General features: G+C 45.0%; 1 protein-coding gene across 2 annotated transcripts in view; it reads left to right on the forward strand.

The window, feature by feature from the left end:
• Positions 1–15697, forward strand: part of LOC117465137 (carbohydrate sulfotransferase 15-like) — a 46683-nt gene extending 30986 nt beyond the window's left edge. The window contains exons 1-6 of one of the 2 annotated variants that reach the window (XM_071206681.1): positions 781–2257; positions 7055–7198; positions 11130–11286; positions 12290–12446; positions 14364–14511; positions 15193–15697. In XM_071206681.1, the coding sequence (XP_071062782.1) occupies positions 829–2257; positions 7055–7198; positions 11130–11286; positions 12290–12446; positions 14364–14511; positions 15193–15392 (2235 nt within the window). In that variant the 5' untranslated portion in view covers positions 781–828 and the 3' untranslated portion in view covers positions 15393–15697. Of the gene's footprint in view, positions 1–780; positions 2258–7054; positions 7199–11129; positions 11287–12289; positions 12447–14363; positions 14512–15192 lie in introns of those variants that run through there. The other variant, XM_034108053.2, reaches the window with a different exon arrangement.
• The last annotated feature ends 309 nt before the right edge of the window (positions 15698–16006 follow it).

Here is a 16006-nt window from a genome sequence, read left to right on the forward strand (position 1 = left end):
TATCAAAGGAAGCAGCATGAGCTGCTGGCCGGCTTGACAGGGATTGAGCCCATAGCCGATGACATCCTTATAGTCGGCTGTGGGGACACAGAGGATGAGGCCAATCGCGACCATGACACAAACCTCATCGCTCTGATGGACAGATGCAGGGAAGTAAAACTGAGACTGGGACTGTAAAAGCTGCAGTTCCGAGTGAAGGAGGTCCGCTTCCACGGCCACATACTGTCCGCGGAGGGCCTCAAGGCTGACCCTGAAAAAGTCAGGGCGGTTCTGGACATGCCAAACCCCACAGATGCAAAAGGGGTCCAGCGGTGTGTCGGATTTGTGAACTATCTGTCCAGATTCATGCCACGCTTGTCAGCGGTATGTGAGCCGCTGAGGAGACTCCTGGACAAGGATGTGATGTGGCACTGGCTGCCCAAACATGATGCCGCCATGAAGGAAATCAAGGCACTGGTCACGGCGGTGCCAGTCCTAAGGTACTATGACGTCCGCAAGCCAGTCACCGTACAGAGCGACTCCAGTCAGGCGGGTCTGGGCTGCTGCTCGCTTCAAGGGGGACAGCCTGTCGCATTCGCCTCCCGGGCATTGACCCAAACAAAGCAAAATTATGCACAGATTGAAAAGGAGTGCCTGAGTATTGTATTCGCCTGCCAACGCTTCCACTACTACCTATATGGGAGGAGTGATGTGACTGCAGAGACCGACCACCGCCCGCTGGTGTCCATCTTCACCAAGCCCCTCCTCAGTGCGACAAAGCACCTTCAGAGCATGCTCCTGACACTTCAGAACTACTGCCTTGCGGTGGTATACAAGCCAGGCCCTGAGATGTACATAAGTGACACGCTCAGCAGAGCCACCACCCCGCCACAGAGAACAGACACACTGTACCAACGTGAAATGGTCTGCAGCATGCAGCAGGAGCAGGGTGACACGGCGGCCATTCAGCAGGCAGACTATTTAAATGTCAGCAGCCAACACCTGACAAAGATTCGGACACACACTGAGGAGGATGTGTGTCTTCAAACACTTAAGTCTGTCGTGCTGGAGAGATGGCCAGGACACAAAGAGGAGACCCCTGTAGCCGTCAGGGACTACTGGGCCATGAGAGATGAGATAAGTGCACAGGATGGCGTGCTCTTCAGGAGTCAGCGCGTCATCATTCCAAAAGCTATGCGCCCGGAAATGCTGAGACGGATCCACTACAACCACGTGGGGGGCGAGGCGTGCTACAGGCAGGCCCGTGATACACTTTACTGGCCCGGTATGCAAGGGGAAGTCAAGGATTATGTGCAAAAGTGCTCTGTGTGCAATGAGTATGCACACGAACAACAGAAAGAGACTATGATGTCACACCCACTCCCCACACGTCCCTGGCAGCTAGTAAGCATGGATCTGTACAGCTACGCAGCACAGAACTTCTTACTCCTGGTGGACCAATATTCGGACTTTTGGGAGATCGACCTCCTCCCTGACCTATCAGCGGACACCACGATCCGTAGATGCAAGGCACAGTTTGCACGCTATGGTGTCCCAGACAGGGCCATTTCTGATGGTGGAGGCCAGTTTGCCGGTGGAGAGTTCCGGGCGTTTGCGAGAGAGTGGGGTTTTGTGCATGTCATGTCCTCACCGAGGCACCCAAAAGCTAACGGCAAAGTGGAGTCAGCAGTGAAAATTGTAAAGAGCCTGTGCAGAAGGGCAGACCGTGCCAAAGAGGACCCCTGGAGGGCCATATTGCATTGGAGAAATACGCCCACTGAGGGTATGCATTGCAGCCCAGCACAGCGGCTTATGTCGCGGAGACTGAGAACCCTTCTCCCTGTGGCCGACCAGCTACTGGTGCCTCAGGTCGTCATGGGTGTTCCTGACAAGCTGAAAATGAAACATCAAGCAGCAAAGCTGACATATGACAGATCAGCCAAGGATCTGCCGGAGCTGAATGTCGGCCAGCCCATACGGATGAAGCCACTCCCAGGAGACAGGACGGGCAGATGGAGGAGAGGTGTGTGCCTTCAGCAGTTGGGACTCCGGTCCTATCTGGTCGGTGTGGAGGGGACCACGTATCGGCGCAACAGGGTTGATCTTCGACCAGCAGAGGCGGCCCTTCTCCAGCCATCAGTTCTCCCAGAATCGGCCCCGGAGCAGCCTGCGAGTGGGGGGAGCGCCAGAGAGGTCGTTGGCGTCCCCGAGGAGTCTCCAAGGCCATCACCCCCGGGGTCGTCGCGCTCTTCCCCGCAGACTGGGGATACACCATGCCGTGAGTTACAGGGCCGGGCCATCTCCCGGAGCGGACGGCTGATTAGACCTCCTGACAGACTTGACCTCTAGGTCACACACACACACACACACACACACACACACACACACACACACACACACACACACACACACACACACACACACACACACACACACACACACACACACTTGGACTGTGCGCACTCAAACACACATGGAAGATAAAGATTTAAAAAAAAAAAAAAAAAAGGAAGTGGAGAGATTGTAAAACAAATGTGATTGATTGTTCTGAGTTTATTGCTGATGTGTTCGGATCCGGCTATTATTGAAGTGTCTCTGCTATGTGCACTATTTGTTGTTGAAATCATTTGATTAATGTTCTGATTGAAGGTCAACAGTTTAATGGCAGTATTGATCCTGTGTTGTTACTTAACAAAAGGAAGGGAGATGTTACAGGGTGGTTTAGGCTAGGTTGCAGCTCCACCCTGTGGACGTATTGTGCCTGTGTTATAGATATATCTGCCTCACGTGAATATACCTCAGTTGTATGATTGCCTGCTCAATGTGAATACACGGCGTTGAGACACAGCCTGAGTTGCCTTGTTCATTCATGCACATACATCTACAAACAATGGCTGGGGTAGGCTACAGCCATACCAAGAATTGGCTTAGCCCCACCATGAAAAATGATGTTAAAGTAAGCAAAATAAAGTCTGCCAACTCGCGCGGAGTAAATTGCACAGACAGCAGTTAGTAAGATTGATTTCAGTAGCCACAGTTTTGAAAACTTTTGTCACGTAGTGATCGTCTTCTCAATAGAACATCTTTGATAACGGCGTGGTGTTGTTGCAGGAAGTCCCGACGGAGAATACTACTTTTGCTGTAGTACAGGGGGTAACACATAACTGGTACGCAGGTTATGTGCGTAATCTGAAATGCGTACCGTCACTTGTGTCACAAAGCGCATTTGCGTACCGACGTACTTGTGAAGCTTTTCCAGAAGGCGGCTAGAGTGTCTCCCTCCGGCTGCGGAGGGAGACACTCTTTCCCCCCCCCGGTTGTCTTTCATTTTGACACGCAGAAAAATCCAGAAAATCACATTGTCTGATCTTTAAAGAATTTATTTGCAAATTATGGTGGAAAATAAGTATTTGGTCAATAACAAAAGTTCATCTCAATACTTTGTTATATACCCTTTGTTGGCAATGACAGTGGTCAAACGTTTTCTGTAAGTCTTCACAAGGTTTTCACACACTGTTGCTGGTATTTTGGCCCATTCCTCCATGCAGATCTCCTCTAGAGCAGTGATGTTTTGGGGCTGTCGCTGGGCAACACGGACTTTCAACTCCCTCCAAAGATTTTCTATGGGGTTGAGATCTGGAGACTGGCTAGGCCACTCCAGGACCTTGAAATGCTTCTTACGAAGCCACTCCTTCGTTGTCCGGGCGGTGTGTTTGGGATCATTGTCATGCTGAAAGACCCAGCCAACTTGCAATGCCCTTGCTGATGGAAGGAGGTTGTCACTCAAATGACATTCTCCCAATCCTCTTCTGGATCATCTAAAATGTTGCTCTCTAGCAAACTTCAGACGGGCCTGGTACTGGCTTAAGCAGGGGGACACGTCTGGCACTGCAGGATTTGAGTCCCTGGCGGCGTAGTGTGTTACTGATGGTAGCCTTTGTTACTTTGGTCCCAGCTCTCTGCAGGTCATTGACTAGGTCCCCCCGTGTGGTTCTGGGATTTTTGCTCACCGTTCTTGTGATCATTTTGACCCCACGGGGTGAGATCTTGCGTGGAGCCCCAGATCGAGGGAGATTATCAGTGGTCTTGTATGTCTTCCATTTTCTAATAATTGCTCCCACAGTTGATGTATTCACACCAAGCTGCTTACCTATTGCATATTCAGTCTTCACAGCCTGGTGCAGGTCTACAATTTTGTTTCTGGTGTCCTTTGACAGCTCTTTGGTCTTGGCCATAGTGGAGTTTGGAGTGTAACTGTTTGAGGTTGCGGACAGGTGTCTTTTATACTGATAACGAGTTCAAACAAGTGCCATTAATACAGTTAACAAGTGAAGGACAGAGGAGGCTCTTAAAGAAGAAGTTACAGGTCTGTGAGAGCCAGAAATCTTGTTTGTTTGTAGGTGACCAAATACTTATTTTACCGAGGAATTTACCAATTAATTCATTAAAAATCCCACAATATGATTTCCTGGATTATTTCCCCCCATTCTGTCTCTCATAGTTGAAGTGTACCTAGGATGAAAATTACAGGCCTCTCTCATCTTTTTAAGTGGGAGAACTTGCACAATTGGTGGCTGACTAAATACGTTTTTGCCCCACTGTATATATGTATTACAAAAAAAAAATATTATTCTTTTTTTTTTAAACACCTTCAATTTCAGGGGGGGCGTGGGGCTCCGTTGGCGGGGTGCAGCGCCCCTCCAAGGCAATGGTAGGGGAAACACCAGCAACGTGCAGTCAGGGGAGGCAGAGCCTCACCTGTCATACTCCAATGTAACGGAAAAACAACTAAAGAAAAACTAAATAGTAATAATAATAAAATGTCTCCACTGATCTGTTTTGTAAATGTGATTTATGTATGATTCCAATCGCTTTTTATAGTCAAAATCAGCAAATTTGTCGAGCTCCGCTGCAACTACGGGTAGCGATAAGAAGTGAGGCAGGGACGAGCTCTGCCTCTCGTAACTGGCTGGAGCGCGGGCACTAATTTAGCGCGGCCACTTATTTTGTGAGCGTGCTCAAGTGAGGTGAGGCACAGGTGAGCTCTGCCTCACCTCAGAATGCGTCACCCCACAGAAACTGGCTGGAAAGCGGGCTCTAAGCGCATGCCTGCACCATCTCACTGTATGTCACCAATGTAATGTTTGTAGATCCCTTTATTACATTTATCCTCGCCATCCATAGTCTCTAAATAACTTATTTCACGTATATATGATATTTAGGCTCGCTGGTCTCATCATACAACGGCAATGAAAAAAGCACCAGGGGAGGCAGCCATAACCTCTGTCGCACTGAAGGGGGCGGAAGTGAGCCCACAGGTTCTTGTTGCAACTGTTATTCTACGCAGCGACGGTAGACGCGAACAACAAACTAGCAGAGGTGTGGACTCGAGTCACATGACTTGGACTCGAGTCACCAATTTGATGACTTTGGACTCGACTTGACAACATCACAAAACACTTGCGACTCGACTTGGACTTGAACACCAATGACTCGGGACTGGACTTGGACTTGAGCCTTCTGACTTGAGGTGATTTGATCATTTAATTCAGAGGTCTCCAACACGCCGATCGCGAGATGCTGCTAGAAGAGCAGACTCCCGTCGGGGAGAGCAGAATCTCCAGCCGCTTCTACTCTTGCTGTGAATCCATGCAGGCAGGGGCAGGACTTTATTTTGGTGAGCCACCATGCGGCCAATCATATGCGAGGACACACTAGGATCATACCATTATGTGAAAGAAGGGTGGGGGGCAGATGCTTCAAAGACAGCATAGTGGTACAGTCCGGCTACACAGAGCGACGGGGAGCCAGATTTAAATGCAAGCACGTCGGAAGAAGTCAATAAATTAGCGAAACCCGTAAAAAGAAGCAGCATCTGGCTGCATTTCAATGATATTGGAGAAAGCAAAGCTGAGTGCAGGATTTGTAAAATGAAAATAACCTTCAGAGCAGGGTTTTGTTTTGGTAACCACTCAGGATTTATTGTCAGAGGTGGGAGAAGTTCAGATCTTGTACTTGCGTAAAAGTACCTGAGTGTAGGAATACTCGGTTACAATAAAAAGTCCTGCATTCAAAATGTTACAAGTAAAAGTACAAAGTATTAGCATCAAAATTACCACCTGCAGAGTGAGATTCAGGTGTTCTTTTCCCCATAGAGACCGCCTCGCTGCACATTATCCCTTGCATAAAGAGAGATTGTGGGTCCCTTATAACATGTTGTACACAGTGCCAGTGGAAATAAACATTCTGGTCACCTCAACATCAGGGATCTTATACATTAAACTCCTTCTGAATCAAACCGTCACGGTAGCTTTACCTTACTGATCCCTCTTCAAATAGAAAAAAACACGTTACTTTACCAGCAGAGAGAAAATGGATTATTAAATTATTAATGTGACTAATAAAGAGCGGTTTGATTATTAAGAATTATTCTGTTGATCGATTTGGTGAAAAGCACATAATGACTTGTTAAAGACTCGTTTTGTCAAAGTTTAGGACTTGGACTTGACTTGAACTTGCCCATCCTGACTTGAGACTTGACTCGGACTTGAGCGCAAAGACTTGAGACTTGACTCGGACTTGAGCGCAAAGACTTGAGACTTGACTCGGACTTGAGCGCAAAGACTTGAGACTTGGACTTGGAAAACAATGACTTGGTCCCACCTCTGCAAACTAGACTTTTGAAACTACAGGAAGATAAGGAGGACTTTTACAAAAAAGTAATAGAGATTGTTGTCCAGAAGGATAGCATGGACTTCATCTTCAATTCAAGGTAAGACCACAATTGTAATGCAAATGGAATCTTACTAAGAAAGAACAATCCAATATTTAAATTGTGGGTATAGGCCTATCCTTTTGTTGAACGGTCTGTTTAAAATGAATTGAAGCATCAGACTAAAAAAGCTTTTGAAAATAACCGAATATTTCGATTAAGGTCAAAATATAATATTTGTAAATCTGACTCTGAAAGAGTCAGTGCCTCACCAGCCATGCACCTCACCGCACGCCACTGGGAAACACTGACATGTATACCCCACAAAGTGTATTTACCATGCCTGTCTTCTTCCTCCATCAGGTATCATCCGTCTGAGCGAGGGCTTTCATGACCGGTATCCAGTGGAGGACTATCTGGACTTGTTCGATCAGGCTGCAAACCAAATCCAGGGCAACCTCACAGCAAATGCCAGTGGAAGCCCCAGCCAACCTAACATCATCATAGGTAAGACACATGACTTTACATTGGTCGGTCAATACTAGGAGGTTCAATGTAGGAAAAGGTATTACAATAATTTGCAGTCAATTCCATTCAATCTGAATTGTTCCTCCTTACCAATGGATTTTTTTAACCAATTCACTTGTTTTCTTTGAGCATCAAATGGATGAACATTTCTTTCCAGTTGGTAATTAGTGGCAAGTGCAAAGTATAAACTTAGAACATCACAATCAAAAATGCAATTGAAAACAAGGCCCATGTGCAAAGCTCAAACCCACATGATGTGTAATCTGTAAAATATTTTGTTGATGTTTTATTTGGATTGAACATTAGTGGTAAAGTGCCAGAGTCACTGGTGACAAAAAGGGTTGAGTCACTATCCGTGGCGTCTTTATAGACTTAAAATACACAAGCTATCCACTTTATAAAGTACTGCCCTTGATATAAATGGGATGGAAAGTATCAACGTTTTAATCCAACTTTCAAACGCTGACACTCCAGAGATTTATTATAAAAGGTACTCCAATGTCCTGAGCCCAGAGTAAGGATCTGAATCAGGGCATATTTTAATGGATTGATGCACTAAAATAAAGCCAATCTAATTTGTGATATGTCTTTTCATTTACATAAACATTATCATAAACATTCACTCAAGTCATATACAAATAGTAACTTGAAAAGCATGGTGTGTCAGATTTAGTAGGTTACTTCGGCTAATATTGGGCCAAAAACATTGATGGTACACCAGTTTTCAAGTGTTTATGTAGGACCCTGAATAAAGGCAAACCAAGACTGAACAAGCCCCTCGTACTATTTATTTTACAAACTAACCACTGACCTTTGTCCAACTCTTATCCAACCCCAAATCTGCTTCTTCTTTTTTTTCTAGAATTCAAAACATATTTTAAAAAAACAGCAACTGTGACCTAGACACTTATGGCGCATTTCCACTGCAGCGGGTAGCCCCGTTTAAGCATCCTTAATCGTCCTCAAGCGGCCTCAAGCGGCCAGGTCAGTTTTTGGTGGCCCTTCCATATAGCGTAGCACCGGCTAGCGGGTACTTTTTCCCTCTTTTTCCGGCCCCATAAAATCGTGGTTCTATCAGGCCAGGGCCAGGGCTGAACTAGTGACGTCAACACTCTCGACTGCTGATTGGTCAGAGAGAATCGTCACAAGTTCGCGCGCGAGATCATCCCTAGCGTCGCATATATATCTAGAAGCAAGCTTGCAGCATTTTTATACACAGCATTTTTGTAAATGGAGGAGCTACAAAAATGGCAACGTCAAAGAAAAGCACACCGTGGTCGACCGAGGAGGTGACGACGTTCCTACATCTCATTGGGGATGATAAAATCCAGCGGGAGCTCGACGGAACAACTCGAAATGTGAAAAAAAAAGCCGATCGCCCCGCCTACACTGCGTTGCTACCCCAGGTCCTAAACTGTAATGGAAATGCGCCACGGCCTCGGATGACCAGCGAGGCAGCCCGAGGCCTGAGCGAGGACGCTTAGGGGCGCTTAAACGGGGCTACCCCGCTGCAGTGGAAATGTGCCATTCAAAATCAGCTTTTTACAATAAGCAAGAGAGGCAATGCATCATGTGAAACTAGCAACCTTTGAGTGGCAAACTATTCTAGGAAGTTGCTCTAATGTCTCTTCCATTAAAGCACCTCTGCTCTATTTCAGAATGATTATCTAAAGAATAACACATTTAAGTAAAGGAACCAGTAACAAGTGAAAACAGTCTACCATCTCTCTAATCAGATCTCCAGGCAGTTTCAGTTCCACAAACATTTCCTGTTCAGTGTAATCTGTGCCTTCCTGTCAGTGTCACATCATGTCAGGACGGCCTAAGCTGCCTTCCCTGTTCTGCATCATATTAGCTACTCAGGTCATGTATCAGTGCTTTGACCTATGTGAGGAAGTTGGACTGACATAACTCTGTGCCCTGGTCCGGCTGCAGCCCATAGCGTTTGGCTCGGGGAAAGCTGACACTTGCCTGGAACATCAAATGTAATCTCCCCTGCAATATCACAAAGCTGCTGTTAAAGCAGCAGGTAGCGAGGCGGAGGCCCAGAGCTGCTCCGTAGCAGCCACTTTCACTCCGGCGAGTGATGGTGATTTTTTAAGAGAGATGGTGACTCAGCCAGAGAGAGGCTCTAACAGCTTAATGATACTGGACTTCCTTCTGCTTCACTTAGCCACTTCATTGAAGTGCTGTATAAAAAAGGGAATCATTGTTTTGTGTGTGTCAGGGCAGCAATAATATCCGTGGAGGGGTGCAGAAGTCTTACAATCTACCATCCTCTATCTGCATATCTGCTCCCAGCGTCATCCATCTGCCTCTGTCTTTTCCCATCATGCAAACACAACCTGAAAGAACTGCTCAGCTGTAAAGAAAAACTGATTCAAGTTTGTAACAATAGCCTTTTCAGACCAGCCTGAGTTGCTGCATTGAGCGCAGCTTAGCATGCCGCCCTGCTTTGTTTCCCTCTTTAAATAAATAATCCATTTAAAAAGGGGGGGGGGGGGGGAGTGTGTCAGAGCCACGCTCAGTATTCAGATCATGCTCTGGGACAGCCCAGCAAGGTGCAGGCCTGTGGCCAGGATCTTCGGACTCTCTTCAACAGGAGGCCGACACCAGAGGCATGCTGGTCAGGATCCTCCATGTGTTTGTCCTATTACGGCCTCTCCCAAATAAGCCCTGTTAATGGACACCGAGACCTTTAAATATAATTGATCACAACTTGCATCATTTCAAGCATAACAGCATTAGCAGCGATCCTGTTTCACTCTAACTGTCATCACAGAAAATAGGCCCTGGCTATCATCTCTTCCTCTGAGGAAACGAGGCAGATAAGGCCCGTGTTGAGTTCCCTCCAAGTACATCACAGCTTCACTTCCCAGATAAGAGGATAATGAAGGAACAGACAGCCTAATGAATCCTGAATATCCTTTCTTAGCTCAGCCTGATAAAATTCCTGCTCTCAAAAATGTTTGAGAAACGACGTCCTCTGACTTGAGCACCAGGACTGATTGCAGTCCTTCCGCTACTTTACTCTCAGTTCCAGAAGTCATTGCTTTCCCTTTTTTTTTTGCACTTTCTTGTTATTGACTTGTTGCATGAGTGTTAGGATCATGCTGTGTCCTCCTTGAGTAATACCTTATGTACTTGCCCAATTTGGCAAGGTATTCACCCTTCAATCGAGGGTGCAAAAAAAGGATGCTGTTGTGAATGTGAATGCCTGCAAGTTTCAATCATCAATGGCAAGAATCATCCAAAATTGCCCTGTGAATTTTTTGGCAATGCGACAAAAAAGTGTGCTAACTAAATTGCAAGTGTCTTTTAAAAGCAGGAAACGTAACTTTGAAATGTATGAGGGCATAAAGAGTGCATAAATAGTGCATTTGTAAATTGGCTTTAACTAGAGCTGCAACTTCATCTTCGTTGTCAAAATCCCATTGCCCATTATTTTCCTAATGGATCTATAAATCAGCTAATTTAGTCTAAAAAAGGTCATACAAATAAAAAAAATTGTCCATTACATTTTCCCAGAGCCTATGATTATGTAAGATGTTGTGCTTGGCTGGATATTAAGTCCATAACTCAAAGATATTCACATTCTTATAATAAAAGAAAAAAAAGCTTAACTTGAACTACGAATACTTTTTCATTTTTGGCTTCAGAAATGACTTTTTTTCAAAGTAGTTGCTGAATAAATATTCTGAGTGAACTAATCAATTCATTAAAGAAAGTGCTGCTTTCGAAAGTCTGAAACAATGGGTCCTGCATATTCAACTACAAATGTAACTCCAAATGGAGATGCAACTATAAACATGTATATCTGTGCATGTATGTGTTCTTTGTCTCTGCACAAATAGATGTGTTCAATCCGTGCGCATGTTTTTATTTGAACCACTGTGGGTGTATTTTGCAGGAGAAGCCAGCGCGTCCACCATGTGGGATAACAACGCCTGGATGTATTTCTATGACAACACCACAAAGGGGGAGCCTCCCTTCCTTATCCAGGACTTCGTCCACGCCCTGCAGCCCGACGCCCGCTTCATCATCATGCTCAGGGACCCGGTGGAAAGGTAGAAGTAATCCCTGTTTTCACTGCAGATCTGCTCTGCAATGCCAGCTACGATACCACTCTGACAAGCCTGCCTTTGTGCCTCCATCATACACTGCTCGCAGACAGATACTTTCCCTGTGTAGGAAACAAAGGAGCTGCTGTCACAGAAGATTTGTTGCCTTTTAATCAGCCTGTCACATTCATTTCATTACGATGTCTTGATCAGATGTGTGGAGGTCTTTAATGCTGAATGCCTGCAAGACATTCTGTTTAAACTAGGATTACATTATGTTGTTAAAATGGATTTTTACTTCACAGAATGTCTGGACAAGTTCCTTTTCTTTGTTCTCCTTTTTTCAATTTCTCCTATCAAAATGTCCTATTATTTATATTACTCTGTATTCTTATTAAACCACTCTTAAGTTTTGTATTCATAATGATTATGCATACTGCCATAAAAGTGATTCCCAGGATCAATAGCTTCCTCCATATCATGCAATTTGTATGCTCCAAAGTTCCCGGGCTCTCAGATCCCCTATTCCCTAGTTGCCCATCATTGATATCTTTGGCTGGAGATAAATGCACTCCATTCAAAACTGTCATGCTGGATTTGATGACCACCCTTTTTGAATATTGTTCATTGAATAAACTGACTCAACAGAGAATACCCATCCTGCATCAATGCAATGGCAATCAATTACAATGCAAAACACGTATATTTCTGTGATAGCTATCCTTTCCAGTCAAAGTCATCCAAGTCATGAAGTTCCAGTGACAGCCTTTGGCAATTGTTTACTTAACTTTGTACAACTGGAAACATTATCTTAATTGTAAACAGCACAATCCTGTATAGTTTTCCTGTAAACTGCAGTGATGTGTAGCTGCAGGAACATTTCATTTAAGGTCAAACCTGCTTAATTTCAAATCTGTGTATCTTTAAATACTTCAAAGAATCAAATGTATGTGCATAATTGAAATTGTATTATTCAAATGTGTTCACGTACGTCTCTTTTGTCTCGCAGGCTCTACTCTGACTACCTTTACTTTGGTATTGCCAACAAGTCTGCAGAGGATTTCCACGAGAAGGTGTCGGAGTCGCTGCAGTTAATCGAGGGGTGCCTTCTGGAGTACACAATGCGCTCCTGTGTCTACAACACTACTGTCAACAACGCCATGCCAGTGAGTCTCCCCTCCCTCCCGCCTTTGTCCCGCAGAAAACCACACTTTAGCGACCGGCGTTTCTGCTGGTGGGAAGAAAGAAATAGAAAAAAGGAGTGGAAAGGACAGATGGAGTGAAATGCACACTTCATTAGCAAAAGCTAAAGCTTGCAGGCTGGACTTTTTGAAAGGGATTGGCAACACAGAGCCGGGCAGAGCCGAGGGTCCCAGTGTTCGGCCCCTGGCCAACTTTTCCCAGAGTGCCTTGAGTCAGACTGGCTGAGAGAGGGAGGAGGAGGAGACTGTCTTCTTTTGGTTCCCCCTTCAAGCTGCCCCATACTCGGAGGTTCCCCCCTCCTGACAAGCTTTACGACCCACAGGGAGCCCGCTATGTGCCGCTGGCCTAATTGTCCATCCGCTAATATCTCCTCAGAGTTATTAAACCATGAAAAGCTTTACAGCTGTCCATACATAGGTCTCATGCCTGTGGCTCCTCGATAAAAGTGGTTAAGCTCAGATTAAAGTCCGGGCAGAAAAGAGGAATAAACGCCAGCATGAGAACACAATTGGCCGTCACTGTTGTACCAAATTGATTAAACAAAGGAAGAGTTTCTGGCTTGTAATCATTTGTTCTGAATGCCTTTTCAGTTTTTCAAAGGAGGCAAAAAGAAAACAAAACGATTCCTTTCCCAATTACAAGGAATTGTGTTGATGCCTACTGTTTTGCAATGAACTGTCACAAGCGAATAACACAATCAATTTCATCAACAATTACCCTACCTGCAAACACTGCTGAAATCTCAGACAAATTATTTTTTGGAGTTGAAAATACATTTAAGATGTCAACAAAATGTACCCATCACAATAGTTTCATTCTTCAAATTGCTTTGTTCAACAACCAAAATATTCCTGTTACAGTGATATACAAAAGAGAAAAAGCAAAAAGGTATGATTCATAAGTCACAATAATGGGATGTGCAACAACATCATGCTGTGTTATAAAGTGAGTATCTGGTCTACTGGCAAGTGGTGATTTCTGAGGCCCCATTTATACGGGAACGCAAACTAAACGCAAACGAACCGAATTCGATTTCAAAAAAGTATTTAGTTCACACGGATACGGCTCAATAAACGTGTCCTTTCACACGAGACCGCTGGAGACGCTGTAGTACATATGCCGGGCCTGTAAGTGGCGCTGTACTCCCGCCACAAAATACACCAAAAGCAGTGAAGAAGACCCCGAGCATGGTTGCCATGGTTGCCCTTCTGTTTATTCTCCGCAGTGGATTTAGCAACATGTAGTTCATGTAGTTCTCCATGTCCACTTGTTGCTAATAGTTGTGGTAGGGGAGCTGTAGATTTTGCACTAACATCTGTAGCATGATCAGTAGCAGTAGCTATGGACAGTATTTGACCATGCTCCAGCAGTGAGCAGCCGAGGTGGGGAGAGGCGGGGCTATGGCTTCATCGTTATCAGGAAAATGATCGTATAGGACGTACACACGGAGCCGTTTGGCCCCCCAGAGCGTTCCGTCCGCAGATCTATCCACCTTGGGACCCGTTATCGTTTTAGGGGTCCATTTCCGCGGTTCCGTTACGGCCTTGTGTGAACGAACGGGCTATACGAAAGAGAAAAGTAGCGGATAACCCGTTTCATTCCCGTGTAAACAGCACCTGATTCTCTTCATCTATCTCCAATCCCTCAACCACTCACACCACATGATAGCAGCACATGTCCTCATGCCCACATGGTGCCTTTAGTAGCCGTACGCGAGGGGGAGATGAAAGAGAACGATGGTGGAATTCCCTCCCTCCTCATGTTCATCTCCTCAAAGCAGTTTAACCATGCATAAACCCCCGTGTGTTTCCGCGGAGGAGGAAGTTTCATGGACAGAGCTTAGTTATCTCACATTGATTGTTTCTGTGTTGTGTCCTTAGGTCAGATTGCAGGTTGGCCTGTACATTGTGTACCTGATGGACTGGCTGACCGTCTTCAACAGGGAACAGATTCTGGTCCTGAGGTTGGAAGACCACGCCTCCAACAGGAAATACACAATGCACAAAGTCTTTGACTTCCTAAAGCTGGGTGAGTAAGAACCGCACCCGAACATGTGATCGTGGTCTACTATCCTCTCTCTGGGGACTCTGATCACTACAATGTAAAACAGATCACGAAAGACAAGTATGGATAACGTTAAATGCAAGTGTTCCAGCCATGAATGTCTGTATGTAGAGTTAAAAGTACTCAAGGGAAGTAATTAGGGTTCTCTGAAAATGTACTATATGTTAACATTGATCAGTGCATGTACTGCATTATAACATTATGTTGATTCAAAGCAGTTAAGTCTTGTATAGCCTGTAGCTTAGAAAAGAAATTACATTCCCCTCAGATACAGCTCCGGATTTTCTTAAACCTTCTTTCAGTATCAAAGACTCCAACCTTTCCTTGGGGTATACAGTAGATTGCAGTTAGTAAACTACAAGTGCGACAGTCAAATACAGTTTTGCCCTGTAGTTAACAAGCCCCCTCGTCTCACTGCATCCCACAGTAATTGCCCCAAAGCTCAGACTTTAAATAGCTGCCAACATCAGCCCAGATGTGATTACCTCCCAGAGCTTCAAATCTCTTGCTCAGGAACACCGATGGTACACAGTGACATAAAAGAGTCCTTTATCCACGTTTTGTTGCATTTCTTCAGAGCCGCGGTAAAATCAGAAGTGGTCCAAAGGGAAGGGATGTTGAACAAAGTGTTTGTGTGTTTTACAGGGCCGCTCACAAAAGAAATAGAGTCCGAGATCACAAGAAGTCCGGCGTCAAACACCAGGAGGCCGGCTGACAAAAACCTGGGACCCATGCTGCCCATCACTAAAGAGATCCTGCGGGCTTTCTACACGCCGTTCAACGAGAAATTGGCCAAAGTGCTGCGCAATGACTCCTTCCTTTGGGAGAACAACTCTAAACTCTGACGACCCCACCCCCCATTTTACTTCAGTAGAAGAAACCACTGATGTGTCAGCCAGCCCCTTCGTTTGAGCTTCATCTCTCTCAAGTGCCCATGAAAATCAATGTTTTTTTATTTAAATTATTTTCTAAGTTATCAAAGCAGAGATTAATCAAAGATATAAAAAAAGCACAAGAGAGTGTGTGGATTTTGTGTGTGTGAGAGTGAGAAAGAGTGAGTGAATAAAAGAGAGTAAGAGATGGCAGATCTTGATGGTGATCTTGATGGTGTTCCTTCAGATGTACAAATTAAATAGTGAATTCAAAGCTATGCTCTCCTAGTCCTGTGTTGTCTTTCAAAAGTTTGGTTTTATTAATGAAAGAATAGCTCGTTAACAGAACTTAAAGGATGAGACATTATTTTCATCGTCTTTGTACGACATAGCCGGAATATATCCGATAAAATAAAAGACTTCAGTATGCCATGATCATAATTCATCATCTTTTAAATATATTTATAGTACGGGAACGAGCTGGATGAAGGTGTCTTTACTCAGAGCACAAGTTTAGTGAAACAACACCACCCTCTAGTGGAATTCACGCGTCAATGCAACTTTAAATGTGTCATCAATTTCTACCA

Source organism: Pseudochaenichthys georgianus, chromosome 19 (assembly GCF_902827115.2).
Source record: "Pseudochaenichthys georgianus chromosome 19, fPseGeo1.2, whole genome shotgun sequence".
Lineage (NCBI taxonomy): Eukaryota > Metazoa > Chordata > Actinopteri > Perciformes > Channichthyidae > Pseudochaenichthys > Pseudochaenichthys georgianus.